General features: G+C 42.8%; 1 protein-coding gene across 1 annotated transcript; it reads right to left on the reverse strand.

The window, feature by feature from the left end:
• Positions 1–2,815: 2,815 nt before the first annotated feature.
• Positions 2,816–22,620, reverse strand: LOC124048627 (WD repeat-containing protein 36-like). The gene is given in 24 exon segments (XM_046369601.1): positions 2,816–3,167; positions 3,170–3,185; positions 4,420–4,607; positions 4,870–4,951; positions 12,053–12,172; positions 12,453–12,595; positions 12,893–12,990; positions 14,135–14,242; positions 14,479–14,558; positions 14,679–14,787; positions 14,924–15,089; positions 15,184–15,298; positions 15,454–15,608; positions 15,731–15,814; positions 15,954–16,019; positions 16,099–16,219; positions 16,941–17,116; positions 17,277–17,409; positions 19,950–20,004; positions 20,674–20,806; positions 21,007–21,124; positions 21,335–21,435; positions 21,774–21,801; positions 22,318–22,620. Coding segments are annotated over 24 exon segments (2,682 nt in total). The 5' UTR covers positions 22,474–22,620; the 3' UTR covers positions 2,816–3,036.
• Positions 22,621–23,938: the final 1,318 nt, after the last annotated feature.

Below are 23,938 nucleotides of genomic sequence, written 5' to 3' on the forward strand. Positions count from 1 at the left end.
TGGAAATATCACATAAGTATTTAGACCCTCAGTACTTGGTTGAAGGACCTTTGGCAGCGATTAGGTCTTGGGGACCTTCAATGCTGCAGACATTTTTTGATACCATTCCCCAGAGCTGTGCCTCGACACAATCCTGTCTCGGAGCTCTACAGACAACACCGTTGGGACCTCGTGGCTCTGATCAGGCCCTACACCCAAACAAGGGCACTGCGTTCATCCACCTCTGGCCTGCTCGCCTCCCTACCACTGAGGAAGTACAGCTCCCGCTCAGCCCAGTCAAAACTGTTCGCTGCCCTGGCCCCCCAATGGTGGAACAAACTCCCTCACGACGCCAGGACAGCGGAGTCAATCACCACCTTCCGGAGACACCTGAAACCCCACCTCTTTAAGGAATACCTAGGATAGGTTAAGTAATCCCTCTCACCCCACCCCCCCCCTAAGTTTTAGATGCACTATTGTTAAGTGACTGTCCCACTGGATGTCATAAGGTGAATGCACCAATTTGTAAGTCGCTCTGGATAAGAGCGTCTGCTAAATGACTTAAATGTAATGTAAATGTAAATGTTTTTGCTCTGACATGCACTGTCAACTGTGGGACCTTATATAGACAGGTGTGTGCCTTTTCCAAATCATGTCCAATCAATTTACCACAGGTGGACTCCAATCAAGTTATAGAAACAGCTCAAGGATGATCAATGGAAACAGGATGCACCTGAGCTCAGTTTCAAAGCAAAGGGTCTGAATACTTATTTAAATAAGGTATTTCTGTTTTTATTTGTAATAAATTTGCAAACATTTCTAACAACCTGTTTTCACTTTGTCATTATGGGGCATTGTGTGTAGATTGATGAGAGAAAAAAACTATTGGAATAAGGCTGTAACGTAACAAAATGTGGAAAAAGTCACGGGGTCTGAATACTTTTTGAATGAACTAATATATATATATAAGCAATAAGGCACGGGGGTGGTATATGGTCAATTTACCACACCCCTTCTGGGCCTTATTGTTTAAAAATATGTACACTGTATATGGCTCTGGGCCTACCATCAGAACTATGTAATTACGCTGTAGCCTTAATATTCCCGCAAACATATATGTTGTGGGGCATATAAAAAAAATACTGCCCTACAATTAAACACTGACAAATCACAGAAATTAAATTGATGCCCAGTAACTAACATTATCATTATTCAATGACAACACTTTCATATGTAAAAGATGCAGTAAGATGTAATACACTAACAAAAAGCTACTCTATTGCTTTATTTTCCATACCATAAAAATGACAGGCTTGACTAAAACCCCTATCCCAAGCCCATGCGTGGCTGGTCATCCTCTAGGACTCCAACAGAGCCTAGCTACAGAGAGAGGCACACAGAGACACCATCTGCTCCACTACCTGCTCCGTCATGAGACAAAAACTATAATCCCCAACAGCACTGAACACAATGAAAATACAGTGCATTCGGAAGGTACTCAGACTGAGTTTTTCCACATTTCTTACGTTACAGCCTTATTCTATATAAAGGTCCCACAGTTGACAGTACATATTAGAGAAACAACCAAGCCATGAGGTAGAAGGAATTGTCCGTAGAGCTCAGAGACAGGATTGTGTCGAGGAACAGATCTGGGGTAGGGTACCAAAACATTTCTGCAGCTTTGAAGAACACAGTGGCCTCAATGATTTTTAAATGGAAGAAGTTTGGAACCACCAAAACTCTTCCTAGAGCTGGCCGCCCGGCCAAACTGAGCAATCGGTGGAGAAGGGCCTTGGTCAGGGAGGTTCCTCTGTGGAGATGGGAGAACCTTACAGAAGGACAATTCTGCAGCACTCTACCAAACAGGCCTTTATGATAGTGGCCAGACGGAAGACACTGCTCAATAAAAGACACAGGACAGCCAGCTTGGAGTTTGCCAAAAGGCACCTAAAGACTCAGACCATGAGAAACAAGATTCTCTGGTCTGATGAAAACAAGATTGAACTCTGGCCTGAATGCCAAGCGTCACGTCTGGAGGAAACCTGGCACCATCCCTACGGTGAAGCATGGTGGGGGCGGCATCATGCTGTGGGGATGTTTTTCAGCGGCAGGTACTGGGAAACTAGTCAGGATCGAGGGAAAGATGAACGGAGCAAAGTACAGAGAGATCTGTGATGAAAACCTGCTCCAGAGCGCTCAGGACCTCCAACTGGAGTGAAGGTTTACCTTTGAACAGGACAACAATCCTAAGCACACAGCCAAGACAACACAAGAGTGGCTTCGGGACAAGTCTCTGAATGTCTTTAAGTGTCCGAGCTAGAGCCCGGACTTGAACCTGATCGAATATCTCTGGGGAAATCTGAAAATAGCTGTGTAGCAACGCTCCCAATCAAACCTGACAGACCTTGAGAGGATCTGCACTGAAGAGAAACTCCCCAAAAACAGGTGTGCCGAGCTTGTAGCATCATACCCAAGAATCGAGGCTGTAATCGCTGCCAAAGTTGCTTCAACAAAGTACTGAGTAAAGGGTCTGAATACTTATGTAAATGTTTTGTTTTTATTTATTTTTTAATCTAAAAAACCTTTTGCTTCGTAATTATGGGGTATTGTGTCTAGATTGATGATGGGGGAAACTCTAGTATAGACAAATGTGTGCCTTTCCAAATCATGTCCAATCAATTGAATGTACCACAGGTGAACTCCAATCAAGATGTTAAAATGTCTCAAGAATGATCAATGAAAACAGGATGCACCTGAGCTTTATCCTCTTATCTATTGAGACAGCAGGGAACAAAGCAAACTAAAGCAGCCCAAAGGAACAAACAAAGTGAACAAATACAATGATAAAAATCAATGTTTATTTTAAACGGTTACATCAGGTTTTCCATCAACCACAGTTTCATTGAACTTCATATTTTGTTCAGACCATTATGAGAGCACTTCATATAAAATGTGACCAATTTGTCTTGCATCAACTGTGATACTTGCGCCGAGAATACTGTGTAGAGATTTATACATAACATTTATGGTGAAAAACAACACTGGGAGAGGTACGCTTCAAAGCAGTGCACTCTTGGTGTATGACAGCAAACACAGGCTCTGATTGAAAAGTGTCTGCATGGATGTCCACGTCTCCTCCAGTTTCTCTGATACTTTAGATGCCTCCTCCATCAGCCCTGGTTCCTGGAGATCAGTCTAAGATGCAGCTAGAGAGAGAGAGACGAACCAGGGTTAGCGATGGATGTAAGTCTAGCCATACATGAACACACACACTTGTTATTTGCCCTCAGAACGTGCCTGTGAAGACAAAACATCATTCTTCATGCTCTATAGAGACGCAATTTGAATGAAGGTACTCAACTAAATAGATTGTATTTTAAGAGGGATACAATAGAACTGCGTATCAAGTCAAACATGTTTTCTTGTTCCATTTTTACTGGACTTCTACAGGGAATCTGGGTATTAGTTTTGATCGAATAGGGCGTTGTGTATCAGATAATTTTTACGTTTGTTTTTTTCTTTCCAATCATAATGTTCTGATGCCATCTGCTGGCTGCAGATGTAAGTGGATGACAGTCAATGCAACAGAAAACAACTTTCCCCTTCATCTAGTGGCATCTGGAGTTGATACCATTAAGCTGCTCTTACACCTTTGTAACAACGATACAATTACTGTAGTAATAACATTGGACAATGTTGTAACAATAAAAACAACAAAATCAATCAAATGTAGATTAAATAAAAAATAAACTGTCTTTCCACAGGTATACAGTGGTTGCAATAACGCAGAACTCGGTCTTTTTCACCCAGACAAATAGATCAAACGCAAAAAGAAATATCTTGCAGTGTTTTGTAAACCAGATCTAAAATGCTCCTTATTGTAATTTCTGCTCAGCATCCGACTGATTTTGTGCTTCAGTTGCACTTCTCCACTCAGATGAGAATTCACGAATGGGCATTCTATCAGCAGACAGCGTTCTGACTGATGTGTAGCTATTTTCTCTGGTACTTTTCTCGGTTTCTCCTGTAAAATGAAGATTCACTTCAGGCAAAACATTAGGAAATGTAGCTGGCTACATTATTTCTATGATAAATATGATGGCCATGTATAATTGTTTTTGCAAAAAATACCTTTCATTTACAACTAGCCAAATAGCATTGCACTTCTGTATTCATCTGATGAAAATGAAGCTATTTTCCACGGAATATGTCCCACTAATGTATTTTCTGTGATGGTAAACTATAATTGCACGGCCTTGATCACTATGTGAAGCAACAACAAAAAAACACGACTTTCAATATTAAACACAGGCAGTTTAAAAAATACAAATAAATTAAATACAGCATTTTGAAAATACAGTTGTGAACTAACGCAACCCTTGGTATAACAGCAGCTGATTAAATGTGCAGTGTTAGTGACTATGATATTTATGTGGTTACCTTTAGGAAGAGAGCCAGGTAGGCCTGTGCCAGATCAAAGTCTCTCTTGGAGTCCAGCATGCTGGCCACCATCTTCAGGAAACCTCGTAAGACGGAGACGTCTCCACCCATATCAGGGGCCAGACCTCGGAGTTCAGCATCAATCCCAGACGGACCCATCTCTTTCAGCAACCCCACAGGGTCATTATCTGGAGGAAACGATGATGAGGATGGGTTATTCATTGTATTGGCCTCAGGTACATGCCATTTGAAATGCAAAGTCGTGCCAAATAATACTTTAGTTAGTGCACATGCTAATGACTTGACTTCATAGCAGTAGGCCCAAGTATTGTGATTCCAAAAGATATTCTTGAGTTTTTGTGGCCTCAGAATTGATTTGGGGTTAGAGGAATTGCTATGCTTGCAAGAGGTGCGGTGAGTAATAGCTTGGTAAGTGAGATTCAGACTTACATTTGTTGCTGAGCATAGCAGATTCTAGCTGTTGGTAGAAATGGGACTTCTGTGCCAGGACTCCAAAATTCACAATCTTTGACTGTGAAAAAAGTAAACAAAAGAAGCATTGTTTAAACCAAATAACAGTTGTTATGGGAGGGGGGATAATATGAAAAGCAAACAACCTTTTTTAAAAGTTGGAATCAGTAGTAGGGGAAACAGCGCCACTGTCCACCCTACAGCCGTTATTGTTTTGTTGACAAAGCAGTGGTGGGGAGGGTCGCCTAGAGCCCTGCACAGGCATGAATTTCATGTCCAAGCCCTACCCATGCCAGCGACGTTCAGGCCCTACCCTACCCAGGTCTGACTGCTTCTGACAAATTTTAAGGACCGACCCTGCCCGAAATCCAAAATAACTTCCTCTGTTAGCAAATGCATTAGCTACTCCTCGCTGCCTGTCAGTCGCTCCTGCATGCTGTTCGCTCTGCTCATGGCGGTTCTGTATCGGTGAGTATCTATAGCAAATGGCTCCGCTTGGGCTACTCTGTTCAATGACGAGACAGAGAGCAGTAGACTGTTAGTCACTCTGACCTCTGACAAAACTCAAGGAACATTATTATTTTCTGTGAAAGAATCTCTCCTGTCTTATATTTGATGAGGTTGAAGCACTTCTGACACCATGTTATGATCCTAGTCAGATATGACAGTACCCCACAGCAGATCACGAGCAAATAGCTCAGCTTCAAAATGTTAGTGATCAATTTAGTGATACCCGGGCCCTGCCTCGTTATTGATGGAAAAAAACAGACCCTACCAGGCCCCTAACACAAAATATAATGTCAGGTCCCACAGTGTAGTTGAGCTCTAGCGTCGCCCATGTCAGAGAAAAAAAACAGTGTTCGTTGTTTGCACTAACTTCGTTGTTGTGCCTTGTTAGGATCCGTCGCCGAGAGGGTAATCTACCTTTCCCATCGGTCCTATTAGCCAACGTACAATCAATCGATAATAAAATAGACAAACTCGGATCACGTATATACTACCAATGGGACATTAAAAACTGTAATATCTTGTGTTTTACTGGACGAGTCGTGGCTGGACGACGACATGAATAACATAGTGCTGGTGGGTTTTAAGCTTTTCGGGCAGGATAGAACAGCGGACTCTGGTAAGACAAGGGGTGGCGGTCTATATACAGTTGAAGTTGGAAGTTTACATACACCTTAGCCAAATACATTTAAACTCAGTTTCACAATTCCTGACAATTAAACCTAGTAAAATTCCCTGGTTTGGGTCAGTTAGGATAACCACTTTATTTTAAGAATGTGAAATGTCAGAATAATAGTAGAGATAATTATTTATTTCAGCTTTTATTTCTTTAATCACATTCCCAGTGGGTCAGAAGCGAACATATACTCAATTGGTATTTGGTAGCATTGCCTTTAAAATGATTTAACTTGGGTCAAACGTTATGGGTAGCCTTCCACAAGCTTCCCATAATAAGTTGGGTGAATTTTGGCCCATTCCTCCTAACAGAGCTGGTGTAACCGAGTCAGGTTTGTAGGCCTCCTTGCTCACACATTGCTTTTACAGTTCTGCCCACACATGTTCTATAGGATGGAGGTCAGGGCTTTGTGATGGCCACTCAAATACCTTGACTTTGTTGTCCTTAAGCCATTTTGCCACAACTTTGGAAGTATGCATGGAGTCATTGTCCATTTGGAAGACCTATTTGCGACCAAGCTTTAACTTCCTGACTGATGTCTTGAGATGTTGCTTCAATATATCCACATAATTTTCCCCCCTTTGATCCCATCTATTTTGTGAAGTGCACCAGTCCCTCCTGCAGCAAAGCACCCCCACAACATGAGGCTGCCACCCCCGTGCTTCTCGGTTGGGATGGTGTTCTTCCGCTTGCAAGCCTCCCCCTTTTTCCTCCAAACATAACGATGGTCATTATGGACAAACAGTTCTATTTTTGTTTCATCCGACCAGAGGACATTTCTCCAAAAAGTATGATCTTTGTCCCCATGTGCAGTTGCAAACCGTAGTCTGGCTTTTTTAATGGCACAGTTGGAGCAGTTCCTTGCTGAGCAGCCTTTCTGGTTATGCGAATATAGGACTCGTTTTACTGTGGATACAGATACTTTTGTACCCGTTTCCTCCAGCATCTTCACAAGGTCGTTTGCTGTTGTTCTGGGATTGATTTGCACTTTTCGCACCAAAGTATGTTCACCTCTAGGAGACAGAATGAGTCTCCTTCCTGAGAGCTATGACGGCTGCGTGGTCGCATGGTGTTTATGCTTGCGTACTATTTTTTGTACAGATGAACGTGGTACCTTCACAGGCATTTGGAAATTACTCCCAGGGATGAACCAGACTTGTGGAGGTCTACATTTTTTTCTGAGGTCTTGGCTGATTTCCCATGAGGTCAAGCAAAGAGGCACCGAGTTTGAAGGTAGGCTTTGAAATATAGCCACCAGGTACACCTCCAATTCACTCAATTTATGTCAATTAGCCTATCAGAAGTTTCTAAAGCCATGGCCTAATTTTATGGAATTTTCCGAGTTGTTTAAAGGCACAGTCAACTTAGTGTATGTAAACTATAACTGTATATTTGTAAACAGCTGGTGCACAAAATCTAAGGAAGTCTCAAGGTTTTGCTCGTCTGAGGTAGAGTATTTAATGATAAGCTGTAGACCACACTATCTACCTATAAAGTTTTCATTATATCCCTCATAGATGTCTATTTCCCATTTCAAACCAATGTTGGCACTAAGACTACACTTAATGAGCTGTAAACGGCCGTAAGTGAACAGGAAAACATTCACCCAGAGGCGGGGCTTCTAGTGGCTGGGGACTTTAATGCAGAAAAACTCAAATTCGTTTTAGGAGGAGAAAAACAAAGCTCGACCACTTTTACTACACACACAGAGAAGCATAGAGTACACCACATCAGTCACTGGCTTCATCAATAAGTGCATCGATGACGTCGTCCCCTCAGTGACCGTAAGTACATATCCCAACCAGAAGCCATGGATTACAGGCAACATCCGCATTGAGCTAAAGGGTAGAGCCCCCCACTTGGGTTGTGCCGTGGCGGAGATCTTTGTGGGCTATACTCAGCCTTGTCTCAGGATGGTAAGTTGGTGGTTGAAGATATCCCTCTAGTGGTGTGCGGGCTGTGCTTTGGCAAAGTGGGTGGGGTTATATCCTTCCTGTTTGGCCCTGTCCGGGGGTGTCCTCGAATGGGGCCACAGTGTCTCCTGAACCCTCCTGTTTCAGCCTCCAGTATTTATGCTGCAGTAGTTTGTGTCGGGGGGCTAGGGTCAGTTTATTATATCTGGAGTACTTATCCTGTCCTATTCGGTGTCCTGTGTGAATCTAAGTGTGCGTTCTCTAATTCTCTCCTTCTTTCTCGCTCTCTCTCTGAGGACCTAAGCCCAAGGACCATGCCCCAGGACGACCTGACATGATGACTCCTTGCTGTCCCCAGTCCACCTGACTGTGCTGCTGCTCCAGTTTCAACTGTTCTGCCTTGTTATTATTCGACCATGCTGGTCATTTATGAACATTTGAACATCTTGGCCATGTTCTGTTATAATCTCCACCCGGCACAGCCAGAAGAGGACTGGCCACCCCACATAGCCTGGTTCCTCTCTAGGTTACTTCCTAGGTTTTGGCCTTTCTAGGGAGTTTTTCCTAGCCACCGTGCTTCTACACCTGCATTGCTTGCTGTTTGGGGTTTTAGGCTGGATTTCTGTACAGCACTTTGAGATATCAGCTGATGTACGAAGGGCTATATAAATAAAATTTGATTGATCGATAGAGCTGCCACTTTCAAGGAGCGGGACTCTAACCCGGAAGCTTATAAGAAATCCTGCTCTGCCCCCCAATGAACCATCAAACAGGAAAAGCATCAATAAAGGACTAAGATCGAATTGTACTACACCGGCTCCGATGCTCGTCGGATTTGGCAGGGCTTGCAAACTATTAGACTACAAAGGGAAGCACAGCTGCGAGCTGCCCATTAACACAAGCTTACCAGACAAGCTAAGTTACTTCTATGCTCGCTTCGAGGCAAGTAACACTGAAACATGCATGACAGCATCAGCTGTTCCAGACGGCTGTGTGATGACACTCACATCAGCTACGGAGAGCAAGACCTTTAAACAGGTCAACGGCCGCAGGGCCAGACAGATTACCAGGACGTGTACCCCTAGCATGCACTTATCAACTGGCAAGGGTCTTCACTGACAGTTTCAACCTCTCCCTGCCTGAGTCTGTAATACCCACATGTTTCAAGCAGACCACCATAGTCCCTGTGCCCAAGAACACGAAGGTAACCTGCCTAAATGACTACCGACCTATAGCACTCACATCTGTAGCCATGAAGTGCTTTGAAAGGCTGGTCATGGCTCACATCAACACCATTATCCCAGAAACCCTAGACCCACTCCAATTTGCATACCACCCAAACAGATTCACAGATGATGCAATCTTTTTGCACTCCACACTGACCTTTCACACCTGGACAAAAGGAACACCTATGTGAGAATGCTATTCATTGACTACAGCTCAGCGTTCAACACCATAGTGCCCTCAAAGCCAATCACTAAGCTAAGGACCCTGGGAAAAAACACCTCCATCTGCAACTGGATCCTGGACTTCCTGACAGGCCACCCCTGGTTGCATCACTGCCTAGTATGGCAACAGCTTGGCCACCGACCGCAAGGCACTACAGAGGGTAGTGCGTATGGCCCTGTACATCACTGGGGCAAAGCTTCCTGCCATCTAGGACCTCTACACCAGGTGGTGTCAGAGGAAGGCCCTAAAAATTATCAAAGACCCCAGCCACCCTAGTCATAGACTGTTGTCTCTGCTACCGCATGGGAAGCGGTACCGGAGCACCAAGTCTAGGTCCAAGAGGCTTCTAAACAGCTTATACCCTCAAGCCATAAGACTCCTGAACATCTAATTAAATGGCTACCCGGACTATTTGCATTGTCGCCCCCCCTTTACACTGCTGCTACTCTGTTTATTATCTATGCATATTAACTCTACCTACATGTACCTCGACTAACCGGTGCCCTCGCACATAGACTGTACCAGTACCCCATGTATTTTTTCTTAAAACTGCATTGTTGGTTAAGGGCTTGTAAGTAAGCATTTCACTGTACGGTCTACACCCATTGCAGACCTGCCAAACCTGTCCAACTTTTTAGAGTACCAGACGCACGCGGCAAATTGGAGATTCAACACGCGCTCGTAGCACTCCCCGAATTGGGGTTCCTTCCCCCGCACGTGTGCGCGCTGTTCGTGAGTCTGATCGCAATTATAGAATTGTTCCAAATCAAGTCGATAAAAAGGTTGGAATACTTTGACAGCATTCCAGTTACACATACGGTAAAAGTCACTAACAATATGTAATTAGAAAAAACACAAAGGGCCTTTATTCTTGGAGTAAAAAATAAATAATTAAGCATATAATAACAAGTTATTTGTTTAAGTACAAAATGTACAAAGGTCTTATCCATGGGAATAAAAAAAAACTGATAAGAACAACAAATGTTTGAAGCAGAGAATCAGTATCAAATAAACATGTAAAAGGAAAAGGCTATGATAGGAAGCAGTGGGTAAGAACACATCTTCTGGAGAGCTTCAAATGTTCAGGAAATAATTTCCTAGACAGATTTGCCTGGCAGCTAGCAGACTTAGCCTCACGCAGCAGGGCATCAGGATAGACTTCTCCGTGGCAAACAGTTCCTCTGGCAATCATTAAAACCTTGGTAACAAGGGCACTCAGCATGTCTGTACTGGGGGAGGCTCTGTACTGGGTTCTGTCCTGGGAAAACGAGACTGAATATTCGTTCGCAGTCTGCATTGCAGTGGAATATGACCAATATGCACAGCATCACAGTCGAAAGGTGGGAATAGACCGGGCTGCCCCGCCTTTTCATTGTGCAGATTTCTCTCCAGGCCTGATCCGTGCGCATGTTGACCAGACTCTGCTCAAAAGGTTGCTGCCTGATAGTCTAAACTCATCTTCCACCAGATCAACAGAGGCTCCCTCAGAAATAATGCAGGGATAGCATGCCGTGAAAAAGTTGAGGGATGAGATCTTGGCAGTCGGCCTGTTGGCAATGTGAAGGTGCCAATTGGATTTCTTTGCAGCACATACATCATTTCAGATTTTCGAAATGGATCAAATCTCAAATCTAGTGCAAAGACTTTTAGAAGCATTGCCTCTATAGCCAATACAGGACACTCATTCATTCTTCATCGCGCCCTCTTCTAAACTCCCGACTCCCATATTTAATGCCAAGATATTAATATTTATTTGGGATTATACTTTTGTAAATGCTTCTGACATGGATCATCGTTTCAGTCACAGTCCATCAGGTTGCGTGATCCTCGTAATGTTAGGTGGAAAATGCAACTAATGGGACGCAGAATTGAATGTCTATCACTCTCACAACAAATGCGACCAGTTCTTTTTCGCATTTGCATTTAATTTCTTTCGCAAGAAAATGCGAGTGAACTGCTGGCACTTTAGAGCCCACTGAATGTCCATCCTATGTTCGCTAATGTTAAGCTTGAAACAATTAGTGTTTATCTTTCCACAACAACACAGAGTCGAAAAGAGACTTGCCCGTGTGTTTACGTACAGCTGAGTCGGCAAACTCAGCATCACATCAAACAGGAGGAGGGGCAAACACGGGGGTAGCTACGTCCAATAATGATTTTATTCAACTCCGTGTCCGTTGACACAAACTCCGTAGACGCCTGGGTGTTGCAGCTCAACAATAGGTTAGATTTACTCAGCGGGTTTATTTGTTATTCAAATGTTGTTTAAAAAATATACATATATATATAATAATCAGTCCCTATTCATTTCTGCATACTTTTAACTCGGATCTCGTACATGGACAGAGAATTGTGCAGCTGGTACGCAAAAAGCGTGCACGTTGGCAGGTCCTGCTATTGTATATGGCGCATGTGACAAATACAATTTGACTTGATTTTTGATTTGAACATCGCAAACAGACATGGCAGTTTCAACATTAAGGATTCCAGCTCCTGTAATTTACATGAATGTTAATAATTTTTTTATAAAAATGGATTTTACAGTGTTGTGGTTTCAGGGTCATTCATGGAGTTCTGTTTATTATCAGAACTTCAAGAAGTAGCTAACTTCTCTCACCTGTTCCCCCTGGTTGGAGCCTTCAGAGGGGGCGAACTGTGGTATTAGTCCTGGGATGGTGGGCATAAAGAAGGGGGCAGCCTTTGGAACCTTGGGGGGCTCCTTGGGTTTGTTCCGTTTCTATATGTGAAAGGGGAAAACACCAATCTCATTTCAATTTTCTCATTTCCGACATAACAAAAACTAAAACATATGAGCACTGTGAAAGTCTGTCTTACGAAGCGATGACAATGATATTACCACACGCGTCGTCAGTCACTGCAAGTGTAAGGAGAAATGTGTTGCCTTAGGTTTAGCTCAGAGGGCTAAGACAGTCTTGAGTCGCACAGACAACCTGGGCTTGAGACTGTGTAGCTGACCCGTTTTCCCTCCACAGACAACCACAGTGTGACATGCTCACCTTGATGATGTCGAGATGCAGCAGGTTCTTCCAGCGAGAGTCGGCCAGCAGAGAGAGGGTGACCAGCTGCTCGTCCAGTTGCTCAGGAGACTCATATTCTATCATCTCAGTGTTGAGATCAGCATCTCCCTCTCCCTCTTCATCTGCACAAGAAAACTCATGTTTCTTTGGCAACGGATACCATCAACTACCATCTAATATTGCTTAAGCTCCAGAAAGGCTATTTCAAGCATTTGAATGTACAGTACTCTGCCACACACATTACGGCACAGTATCGTTTTTCTCCACCAACATCTAGAAAATATTCAAAAGGACCGCTTGAATAATTGGCTGGTACCACAGTTACATGTGCCAGTCCAGATGGTGTGGGGGACTTTCGAGCCCCTCGTGCCCGGTACAGAGTAAGTGCTACATGGGTACAGTGGCTGTTCAGTCGGTACCTTGGCTGGAATAGGTTCCTGGCAGCATGATCCCGGTGGGCTCGTAATCTGCAGGCAGGGGGCGCAGCGACACCATACTGCACAGCGTGTTGTTGGACCTGGAAACACAACCATACGGAATTCACTCAACATGGGATGCTCACTCAACAATAACACTAATGTAGTAATGTTCAAAATCAGGAAGGCTGGTCTGAATGCTCATATATACGTCATCCAGTAAGCATAACAGAAGTCACTTTATTTCCTATTCTAGGGGCATAGTGGGAATGAATACAAAACTAATCATCATCAGCATAGTGTCTCGTTTCTCCTCTTCCCTGTTAGCCATATGTGGAATGTCAATCACCTCCTGAGCGTAGAGCCTATAACCACGGCACAATGATGCACATTCCTCACACATGCCGTCTAACCTGTGGGCTCAATCTCGCACGCATCACCTTCCTCTCTCTCAGTTTTCAACAACCATCCGCCACCACTAGCTATTATAACCTTAAGGCCCGTCATGGGAACTCCTTTCCTCTAGCGGGAGAGGGCTTCGATGCCAGCAGCCCCGCATATGGCAACCCGTCATCGGGTCATCTAGCTCAGAGGATCTTCCCTCGGAGACGAAACCATTCCCCCAAAACTATTTCACAAAATCTCATATTGCTTTCGGTCTTTGTTGTTCATTCAGCTGGGCCTGTACTCGATTGAATTACTAATACTGAATACTACTATGATGTTGTGCTTTGTAGCTCAGTTGGTAGAGCATGGCGCTTGCAACGCCAGGATAGTGGGTTCAATTCCCGGGACCTGCCGTACGTTAAAATGTCGCTTTGGGTAAAAGCGCCTGGTAAATGTCATACATTATTATTATTGCTGAATACTACGAGTTACTATCCTGAATAGTATTATACTGGATGTGATACTACTACTCAATATACATGCAACACAGTGTGTCACAGAAAACTACTTGAATACAAGGAAATAACTCAAATCCTTCATAAATAACAAATAAATCCTTCAGAAATATCTATTCAATTGAATAGACGCTGTAACAATTGACCATATGACTACTAATTTGCTGGGTCCCATTTATTCAAAGACTAAGCAAATCAAGAATGTTCCTTTATCATCTAATGCTTGGTTGGCTGTTAGTGTGAACATTAACCAGCAGGTTAGGTTCCGTAATAAGGATATAACCTCAGATAATCATTGACTCCACCCACCACACAGTCTTTCTTTGATGTGGGTGACTCTTACCATAAGTAGATCCCCAAGTTGTCAACATGGGAGGAGGCTAGAAAGTCCCCTGTGGGTGACATGGTCAGACTGACTGCAGCAAAGTCGACCAAGAAGCAGTCCACCAGGCTAGGAAAGGAAGTTAACAGTGACAGAAAAAAAGAGAATAAATCAAGTCAATTACTGAAGGCTGAGAGGGAAATTCCCCTGCAGAGCACTTGAAGGAGATTCATTGATAAACTACATTTTTGATAAAGCCCCCCCTTTTTTTTAAAGAATCTGAACAAAAGTAATCTTAACGATTTCAGGTTTTGGCAAGAGGAAATGACGAGAAGCTGCTCCAGAAGCGGAAGGATTAGTCTTACCAGCCAGAGGGAAGGTCCCATGTCCTGATAGTACAGTCCATGGCTGCCGTTATCAACCAGCGACCATCTGGACTGAAAGCCTGAGGAGAAACGTCAGACAAGAAAAATCAAAAAGATATTTGAGGGAAAGAGGGGACGAGATCAAAAATCGAGAGTAAAAAAAAAAACAGAAAGGGAGATCAAGAAAGATAACGACTCACCATGTCATTGACCTGTCCTCGATGGCCAGAGAACTTGCGGACAATCCTCTTGGTCTCCATGTCCAGAACATTGAGAGTGAAGTCGTCCAGCGCGATGGCAAACATCCCACTTTACCAGGGACAGAAAAGACTACAATCAGACACTTTCCTACAGCTATGTTATAACCACGTGAAAACTAAAAATCAGTTAGGAAGACGTGCAGTCGTGTCAGTGCTGTTCCTCCCTGTGGTGTTCTGTCCCGTACCTGTCCCGGTGCAAGTGTGTGGTGGCGGGCGAGGTGCCCAGGTCAATGGAGAGGACCAGCTTCCTAGATTTGAACTTCCAGATGTTGACCAGTTTGTCAGCTCCGGCACTCACGGTCAGCTGGTTGAGTCCATCCACCGACACGCCGCGCACCGCCCCGCTGTGAGCTACAGGGTCAGAGATGGGACGAATGAAGCTGAATCTTTCACGGAAAGCACGAGCCAAATATACATCGGTAATTGTCTTTCTGGGGGTACTTACCTTCGTCCTCTCCATATTGACCTCTATGCATGCCAGACTGCATGTTGTAAACGTCAATATGTCCAGATGAGAGTCCTATCACCACGAAGTTACCACAAGATGTGATATCTACCGCCTGAGGCGAAAGTACACATTTTAACAAACAGAAATAGCGCATACATTATGTTTGTTTCAAAATGTGTAATAAACTTTGTGTTATAAACTAACTCATCAAATCGTTTGGGTTCATTTGACACTAAGAACAACACATTTTTACACATATTTAGCTACCGTAGCATGGACGCTGAGAGCGCGGTTCTTGTTGAAGCGTTTCGGCTCCAGCTTGTGTGCTCCCATGCCACCCTTCTGATAGTTCCAGGTGGTCGTCATGAGGTACCCTCGATGACACGCCACTATACTGTCCCAATCACTCTGGCGGGCACTTTCTACATCCCACATAGAATCAGAGAAAACAAACGTTTTTACAAATTAAATCCCATTCAATGATAAAAGTTCTACAGGAAAAACCGACTTGTTTAGAGTTTTTTGTCGTTGTTGCTAAACATACCTGAGGCGAAAGTGGTGATGGCAGGAAGCTTTAGTTTGTCATACCTCAAGCTTTTCTTTTTGGATTTCTTCTTGTTGATGGAACCTAGTTACCAATTGGTTTATTGTCATGAAGAATAGAGCAAACAAGGATTCATGCAGGTAAACAGGTAAACAGTACTCAAATTGACAGCTCATAGTCCATAACAGAAATTTTTCCTACAACAGAAAAAATGTAATCGTACCATGTCCTAAACTCCTGTTGAATCTCTCATGAACAGTGGAGAACGACTGCAGAGTACCATCTTGACCTTAGGGAAAGAAAGAGTACAGCGGATTAGAGAGAAAAAAAAACTTATACAACTGCCTGATAAAGCAAATCACACATACCAGCACTGAGAATGTGATGTCCGTTCAGGCCGTGGTGCTGGACCTTAGTGGGCGGGGCGCTGTGTCCCTGACGACTCCTGAGTAGACGGCCTCCTCCCCCCGCCGTGTCAAAGATCCACACCTGAGGAATATGACTGATCATTCAAAACTCTATGGTTGAATACCAAATCTTGAGGGCTCCCGAGTAACACAGCAGTCTAAGACTCTGCACCTCAGTGAAAGAAGGCGTCACTACAGTCCCTGGATAGAATCCAAGACAATCACATCCGGCCGTGATTGGGAGTCCCATAGGGTGGCGCACAATTTGCCCAGCGTCGTCCGGGTTTGGCCATCATTGTAAATAAGAATTGTTCTTAACTGACTTGCCTAGTTAAATAAAGGTTAAATAAAGGTTAAATATTTTGGTACAAGAATGTGTTAGCAGAGCTGAATTTGCAACTTGAGATTTGCAAATACAAGCTTTAAGACAGGGGTGTCAAACTAATTTTACCCCGGGGGCCTGGTCGACAAAGAGGTCCTGGGGGCCGCATTCGGTCTATAAAGAGGTCCGGGGGGAGCGCGTTCGGTTTTCAATCTTTTAAATTTTCGATGCTCCCTGACTGTCAAGCTTTCATGTCGGTGACTATTAGCAAGCTGGACACAGTCAAGAAAGTAACGTAGACACAATCATTTCCACACAGTTTCAAGTGAAAATGTAGCAGTATGTTTGACACCCCTTCCTTACGATGTGTAGTAAAAAAATAAAAAAATACAACTTTTTACAGCAATTGTACAGTGCCGCCCTCTAGTGAATGACAATTTAAGTAACACAATTTAAGTAACACAATTTAAGTAACACTAACCCGAATGCTGTTATCAGCCCCATTGGTGATGAGAAGAGGCTCGCCATGGAGGAATGTTAGTCCAGCGATAGCTGTGTTGTGGGCATCTCTCATCTGACAAACAAGCTTCTTCTCCTCCAGATCCCACAGCCCAATATGTCCAATAGGACTACCAGCCGCCATTACTGGATGGCCATCTAGAAGACAATCACATCAAAGTGTTAAGAGGTGTGTAAACATTTTATTTATTATATTGGACGCAAAGCAGTGACGCACCAGACACAAAATGAAGCCACACAATGTTGTGTTTATCGTTATAATCATTACGACAACACCTCGTGCAATTGGGGATGTCACCTGTTCTGAAGGAAAGGGAAGTGACTGGGCCCCAGTCTTGCTGGAACTTCATCAGTGACTCATCAAACTTGATGTTGTGGATGATGATCTGACCCGATGATAGACCAACTCCTACAACGTCCACAGCTGGGGTCTGAGGGGGCGGTTTAGAGGAAATGGGTGAGAGAGAAATAAGCTCGACAGGAAACACATTGATTTTAAAAAAAAAAAAATGAAAAACGCTGACCCTTTTTCCTCCCCAATTTTGTGATATCCAATTGGTTGTTATAGTCTTGTCTCATCTCTGCAACTCCTGCACAGACTCGGGAGAGGCGAAGGTCGAGAGCCGTGCGTCCTCCAAAACACAACCCAACCAAGCCGCACTGCTTCTTGACACAGTGCCCACTTAACCCGGAAGCCAACCGCACCAATGTGTTGGAGGAAACACCGTGCAGCCGGCTGCGGCAGAGCCTTAGAACACTGCGCCACTCGGGGGGGGCCCGCACATTGAATTTCTGATTGCACACAAGCCAACTTTTCTACACAGTAGATCCCAAACATAGCTGATCTTTTCTTGAGAGGATGGTTGGGGGGGGGGGACAATAAAAAAATCATTTTAAGACAGCAAACCAATATAATTTGACTGACACATAATAATTTCAAACCTTGCTTACATTTGTATAAATTCACTTATTTCTATTATGCGTGGGAATACTTGGGAACAGATTTCCCAAATAAAAATCACTTGGAGCTGATTTTCTGGTGTTTTAAAATTTTATAAAAATGTTCTGCTCATTAAACTTAGGAGGCCAAATAAAGCCACCCGCAGAACAATGGTGTCACATCGCTCCCATACAGTTCCAGACACATGTAGAATCTATGCCAAGGGCCAAAGGTTGAAGCTGTTCTGGCTCGTGGTGGCCGTTGGAGTTTCCTTTATTTTGTCAGTTACCTGTATGCGGGGGCTAAGGCACAGCACCCACTGGGGAGCCAGGCCCACCCAATCAGATAATGTCTTTGAGCGAAATGTTCTATTTGTCTTTAAACTTAAGCACAGTACTTGACTTGGTCAGGGGCTCACAGGAAATGTATATCAGCACCTCAAATGTTCTTCTGCTTGAGTTCCTGCACTTCTTATAGAATATTATCTCAAAAGTACTGAAGAGTACCTGCAACGAAATATAAACGGTACCGGCACCCAAAATGAGTACCGGGACTGGCCTAAACATGCATACACCCTCAGATGAAATTCATGGCAAGCAGTAGCTATCGCTGTGTAGGCTATGTAGGCTACTAACCGTTAGCTAGTCAGCTAAGACTCACTAAACAACTCGGCTAACAAAAACATGTAAAACTGCCAAACAAAACATACCGTAAAAAAAAAACATCTCAAGAGACCGTGTATAGAAGAGGACGTTGGAGCATTTTCCAAGTCATTTGATATAAGTATTTTGCCTATAAGGGCCTCAAGTTCCCCTCTATATCAATCACTGATTGCATTGATCTAATCAAGGGCCTTAAAGACAGTTAGAGTACAGTCAGAGACAATGATCAGCACTAAAATGCTGTTTTTAATCAACACTTTTAGAAATCATTAAACACCTCACTTCGCACTAACTCCGCTAAGACATTTAAAAAAAAAATCTTTATTTAACTAGGCAGGTCAGTTAAGAACAATTTCTTCTTTACAATGACGGCCTAGGAACAGCGCCTTGTTCAGGGGCAGAACGACAGATTTGTACTTGTCAGCTCGGGGATTCGATCTAGCAACCTTTCAGTTACAGGCCCAACACTAACCACTAGGCTACCTGCCGCCCCACATGACCATCGGTCCAGTGAAATGGAAAAAAAAAAAAGGGATTTCTATTTAGTCTGATGTGCCTCGCAAGTAATGGGCTACAGCAACTGACCTATTACCAGGGTTATCATATAGCCTAGCTTGTGACTTGAGTTTTCAAATACAAGGGACTGTACGTTATTTATAACAAGGAGTAGGCCTACATGGAGAAATCGGACCTCTTATTATATATGAAAAGAGGCAAATGCATGAAGTATTTATTTCCAGTCAATGTAGATAGCCTATCATTTTTAAGAGCTTCATTTAATTGGAAATAGAACTTTGCCCTGTGCTTCTCCGGCCATACACTATAGTGAAGGCCCTATAGCATACTGATAATTTCATTGACATCACATTGTAGGCGCACCCTGCTTACATTTTCACTCAAAGTGATCTAGAACAAGAAAAAGTTGGTGACCGCTGTTCTAGTCTACGGCTGCCTATTGTGATTATCAACGCCACATAGGCCTACGGTTTATTATGTGTAGAGTCGCATGGTAAAAAGCAAGAGTCGTGGATTTCCGTAGGTCTACAAGGCTATTTGGTCTGTAATGTCGAAATCACATGAGATGGTTTGTTATGGGTGACTGAATACAGCAGGGTATAGCGTAGGCTATGCTTTATTGATCATTTAATTATGGTTTGAGTGCCCAGATATGGGACCACCTACATTTTTGCTGGCCCTGCCGTCATCAGATTTCTGCCTCTGCCTGCATGTCTTCCCGAGTCAGAATGTAGGCTACACAGTACCTTCATTCTATACAGTATTTGAAAGGAGTTGAACATGCGTTTGCTTGACTGTTCCTCAACCTAAAAACTTTCAGCTTTGAGAAAAGTAAAATGGTATTTTAACCAACCTGCTGAAGCACTGTAACTCCTGATGGCCACCCAGTGAAGGTGTACAGAAGCTTGCTAAGACACAAAAGAAATGCACTTAATGAGCACAAAGAACATGGCAAACATTCCTACATTTAAGACCAAAGTTTGACAAAGCACAATTGCAATTGCATTAATGCAGATCTTTGGTTGTTCTGTCCTTCAATCAGTTTTATGATTTCACAAACAAATTATAATTAAATTATCAACCAATACTTTTTAGTTCAAAATATTATAATTTTTTTGTTTCACTTTACCCCTTTTTCATGGTATCCAATTGTTTTTAGTAGCTACTATCTTGTCTCATCGCTACAACTCCCGTACGGGCTCGGGAGAGACGAAGGTTGAAAGTCATGCGTCCTCCGATACACAACCCAACCAAGCCGCACTGCTTCTTAACACAGCGCACATCTAACCCGCCAGCCGCACCAATGTGTCGGAGGAAACACTGCGCACCTGGCAACCTTGGTTAGTGCGGTGAGACAAGGGCATCCCTACCGGCCAAGCCCTCCCGAACCCGGACGACGCTAGGCCAATTGTGCGTCGCCCCACGGACCTCCCGGTCGCGGCCGGTTACGACAGAGCCGGGGCGCAAACCCAGAGTCTCTGATGGCACAGCTGGCGCTGCAGTACAGCGCCCTTAACCACTGCGCCACCCGGGAGGCTCCTGTTCAAAATATTTTTAAACTACATTAATGACCGTACTTGGATTTGACATTCCAGAGCTGGAGACCTCCTTGGCTACTCCCAAACAGGATCTTGTTCAGGTAAGTGCTTGGGTGCATTACAGCAGACACCTCAAATGACACTTTGTCAAATGTTATCTGCAGGTACTCCTCTGTGGGACAAACAAGCACAAGAGAACAAAACTATATAATTGACTTCACAAAAACTGGTTTGACTGGAAAATGAAAAACTAATGATCATCATTTCAAAACAATCAATTTACCAAAACATGTTCAACTCTAGGTTCATTGGAACAGATAAACTCAACAATGATCCCGATGATCAGTTCTGCATTATTTTTGCAACACAAACCCTCTGACTCCACGTCCCAAACAATGACAGCATTGTCCCGGTCTACAGAAATGATGTGATCCCCAAAAGGCAGCAGGAGGTGAACATCAGCTCCATGGCCGGTGTACATGTGAACGACCTGGATAGACGCAACAATCTCACAGTCAGTTGACTATAAGCAATGTCATTCACTCTACGTCAACGTAACATTGAAGCTAAAGCGAGTGTGTGCCCTCAGCTAGCCTCGTGTCATGACAAGTAGGTGGCCTAAATAGTTTGACATCATTGTCTTTAAAAAAATAGATCACATAATATATTCATTATATAAGTGATGGAATGGATACTTCACCTCTTTGTTCCTGGCAAATGCTGATACTTTCCCGCCAATTGCAACATAGACCAGCATCCGATCAGCCGCTAGGCATGATATGTCCCCTGGAAGTGCATTACCTTGGGAAAATGCATACATTCCTTAAATCTACAGTCAAATTGTTTGAAACTGTAACACCGGTGAATTAATAAGGGAGCGAGACTTGGTGATATGAGTGATCGTCATACACAGTCGGGAAACTCTTACAGACATCAACAGAATCCAATCTTCCGGGTGTATGCCCTCCCTTGACACATGCCCACATTAGGAAGAGCAAACAGTGGCTCTTTTGGCAGATATGCATTTGATTGCTGTTGATTTCTGTAGGGAGGATGTCCCACTGTGTAAGATGATGTCGTCATATCAGGAAGACTACCTTTAAATTAAACTACATAAATATACATGGAGTCCTACTTACTGACAGCAACAATTCCAAGTTTCTTGACCTGTAACATTGCAAATGGTTACCAAACAAAACAATGGACAATGGAATGTGCAAAAAGGTGAACTGATGTTATAACTTGTCTTTTTAGTCACTGTTATGGCTACAGAACTAACGATGATCACCAATGGGACCACTGAATAACCACTCCGATTATAATATGAGAATCAGCGAGCTATCAAATAACAATGTACTCTTACAAAAACATCTAGCGGTTTTGAAACTACAGTAAGAGTGCAGTAACTGAAGTCTACTGTGGTATTTTGGGCGCAGTATTTGCAGCGTACTGTGCACTCTGACTGCAATCTTCTTTCGTAAGGGTAGATCATGTTATTTTAGAAAAGGCTGCCCTCAAAATCTGGCATTGCATTCGTGGCACATCCTTCTGCTATGTTGTTTCATCGATCTAGTTGACATCAGGAAATGGCAAAGACACTACCATCATATATGTTTTAAATGATTGCTATGTGACAAGTAAATAGCTAAGTTTATCGTTACATTTATCAACATAAGTACTTACATTGTACGTGTGGAAACAGTTTCCCACGGCTGTTACAATGTAGAATTCTCGATGTTTCTTATGGTACCGTACCACGTGTGAGAGGTGATTCGAATACAGTCCCAATGCTCTGAAGCCTGAAAATATAACGCTTCCCTTTTTACTACCCACAGGCATGTTTAGGTTGATGTGTATCAAGTAATGCTTTATCAAATGTAGAGACCTTTTTCGTAATCTATTTAAAAACGGCAGGCAGAATAATGTTGTTCCTGTGGTTCTTCAATGTTTTCAAAGCGTGAACACATCTTGTGTAACACTGAAATGTGTCCGATAGACTGGATTTAAGAGAAATATAACTTCCGCATGATAAATTTCCTGATATTCCCTCCATAAATATCTAACCCTCTCAATCTCTATTATATTGCAAATAAAAGTATCAACAAAATCTTGAAACGGTCTGATAAATTATTAGTATAGTAAAGAATATATTGCCGTGTGTGTCTGTTGAGAATAAAATAATGAATTAATCCACCACCCCATATTTTGTGTTGTAGCTAAATCAAAATACGGTATTACAGTGTTTATTATCAAACGTTTATCATTTATTGTTTAAATACAGAAATAAGACATCATTAAGCAAACCTAAAATAACCAAATAAAAAATACGTTGAAATGAAAAATGTCATATCTGAAAATAAGCAATCATATAGAACATAGGTAGATTTAACCAAAGAAGGTTGCATAAGTACTTTTACAGAAAATACTTGATAAACAAATGATTAATATTTGATTTATAAAACAATATCAAACTATTTTTTTGCTGCTGGTTTTAAATGTGGCTATGATTTAAAAAAAATATCAATCAGGTTTGCAGATACAAAAATTTGCCAGCATTCCAAGAACTTGCATGGAACTCGTTTACATGGCCGTTTCGGAATGCCCTTCAGATTCCCACACTCTTCACCCTGTGAAAATCAAACATACAATCAAAGACAATACTATTTGTACCTTTGATTTCAGAGAAACCCCATGTGATTACTGTCTGTTATAACAATAACAATGACAGACAAATATGGAAAATATGACAGATAAGAATGTTCAAAATACTCACCTTTGCAGAAGATGCCAAACTACATTGTATCTTCCTCAATTCCTCCATATTCATCCGTGCGTAATTAACGCATTTTCCACTGGGCAGTGGGCAGTGAGACCATTTGAAAATGCAATTAGGCAGGATTGTCTGCAGAGTGAAATGAAATGTATAATATGATGGCTTTAAGTCATTGAAGAAAAAAAAACATTTGGTCTAAGTCAAATCCAACCGATAGGATATTAAGAGTTTACCTTGTTATAATGCTTCGGTCTCCAACTTCCACAGTGCGTTTTCCACATTGCCTGCAAATGAAACCACGTAGGTGTTTCAAACCTCATGGAATCTCAGAATGTACAAACCTAATATCAACAACATAATTAATACACTCAAAGAAACAAACTTTTACAAATCTGACTTACATCCATGTTATATTTTGGTATGATATCATTTATAGCCTCATCCTGCATTTTTTGGAGACATCCCTTGTGCATTGTTGAAATGCTGTCAGCAAGGTACACTGCAAAAGCCAGTGTGACATAACCTGCAAAA

This window comes from Oncorhynchus gorbuscha, linkage group LG11 (assembly GCF_021184085.1).
Source record: "Oncorhynchus gorbuscha isolate QuinsamMale2020 ecotype Even-year linkage group LG11, OgorEven_v1.0, whole genome shotgun sequence".
In the NCBI taxonomy this organism is placed as follows: domain Eukaryota; kingdom Metazoa; phylum Chordata; class Actinopteri; order Salmoniformes; family Salmonidae; genus Oncorhynchus; species Oncorhynchus gorbuscha.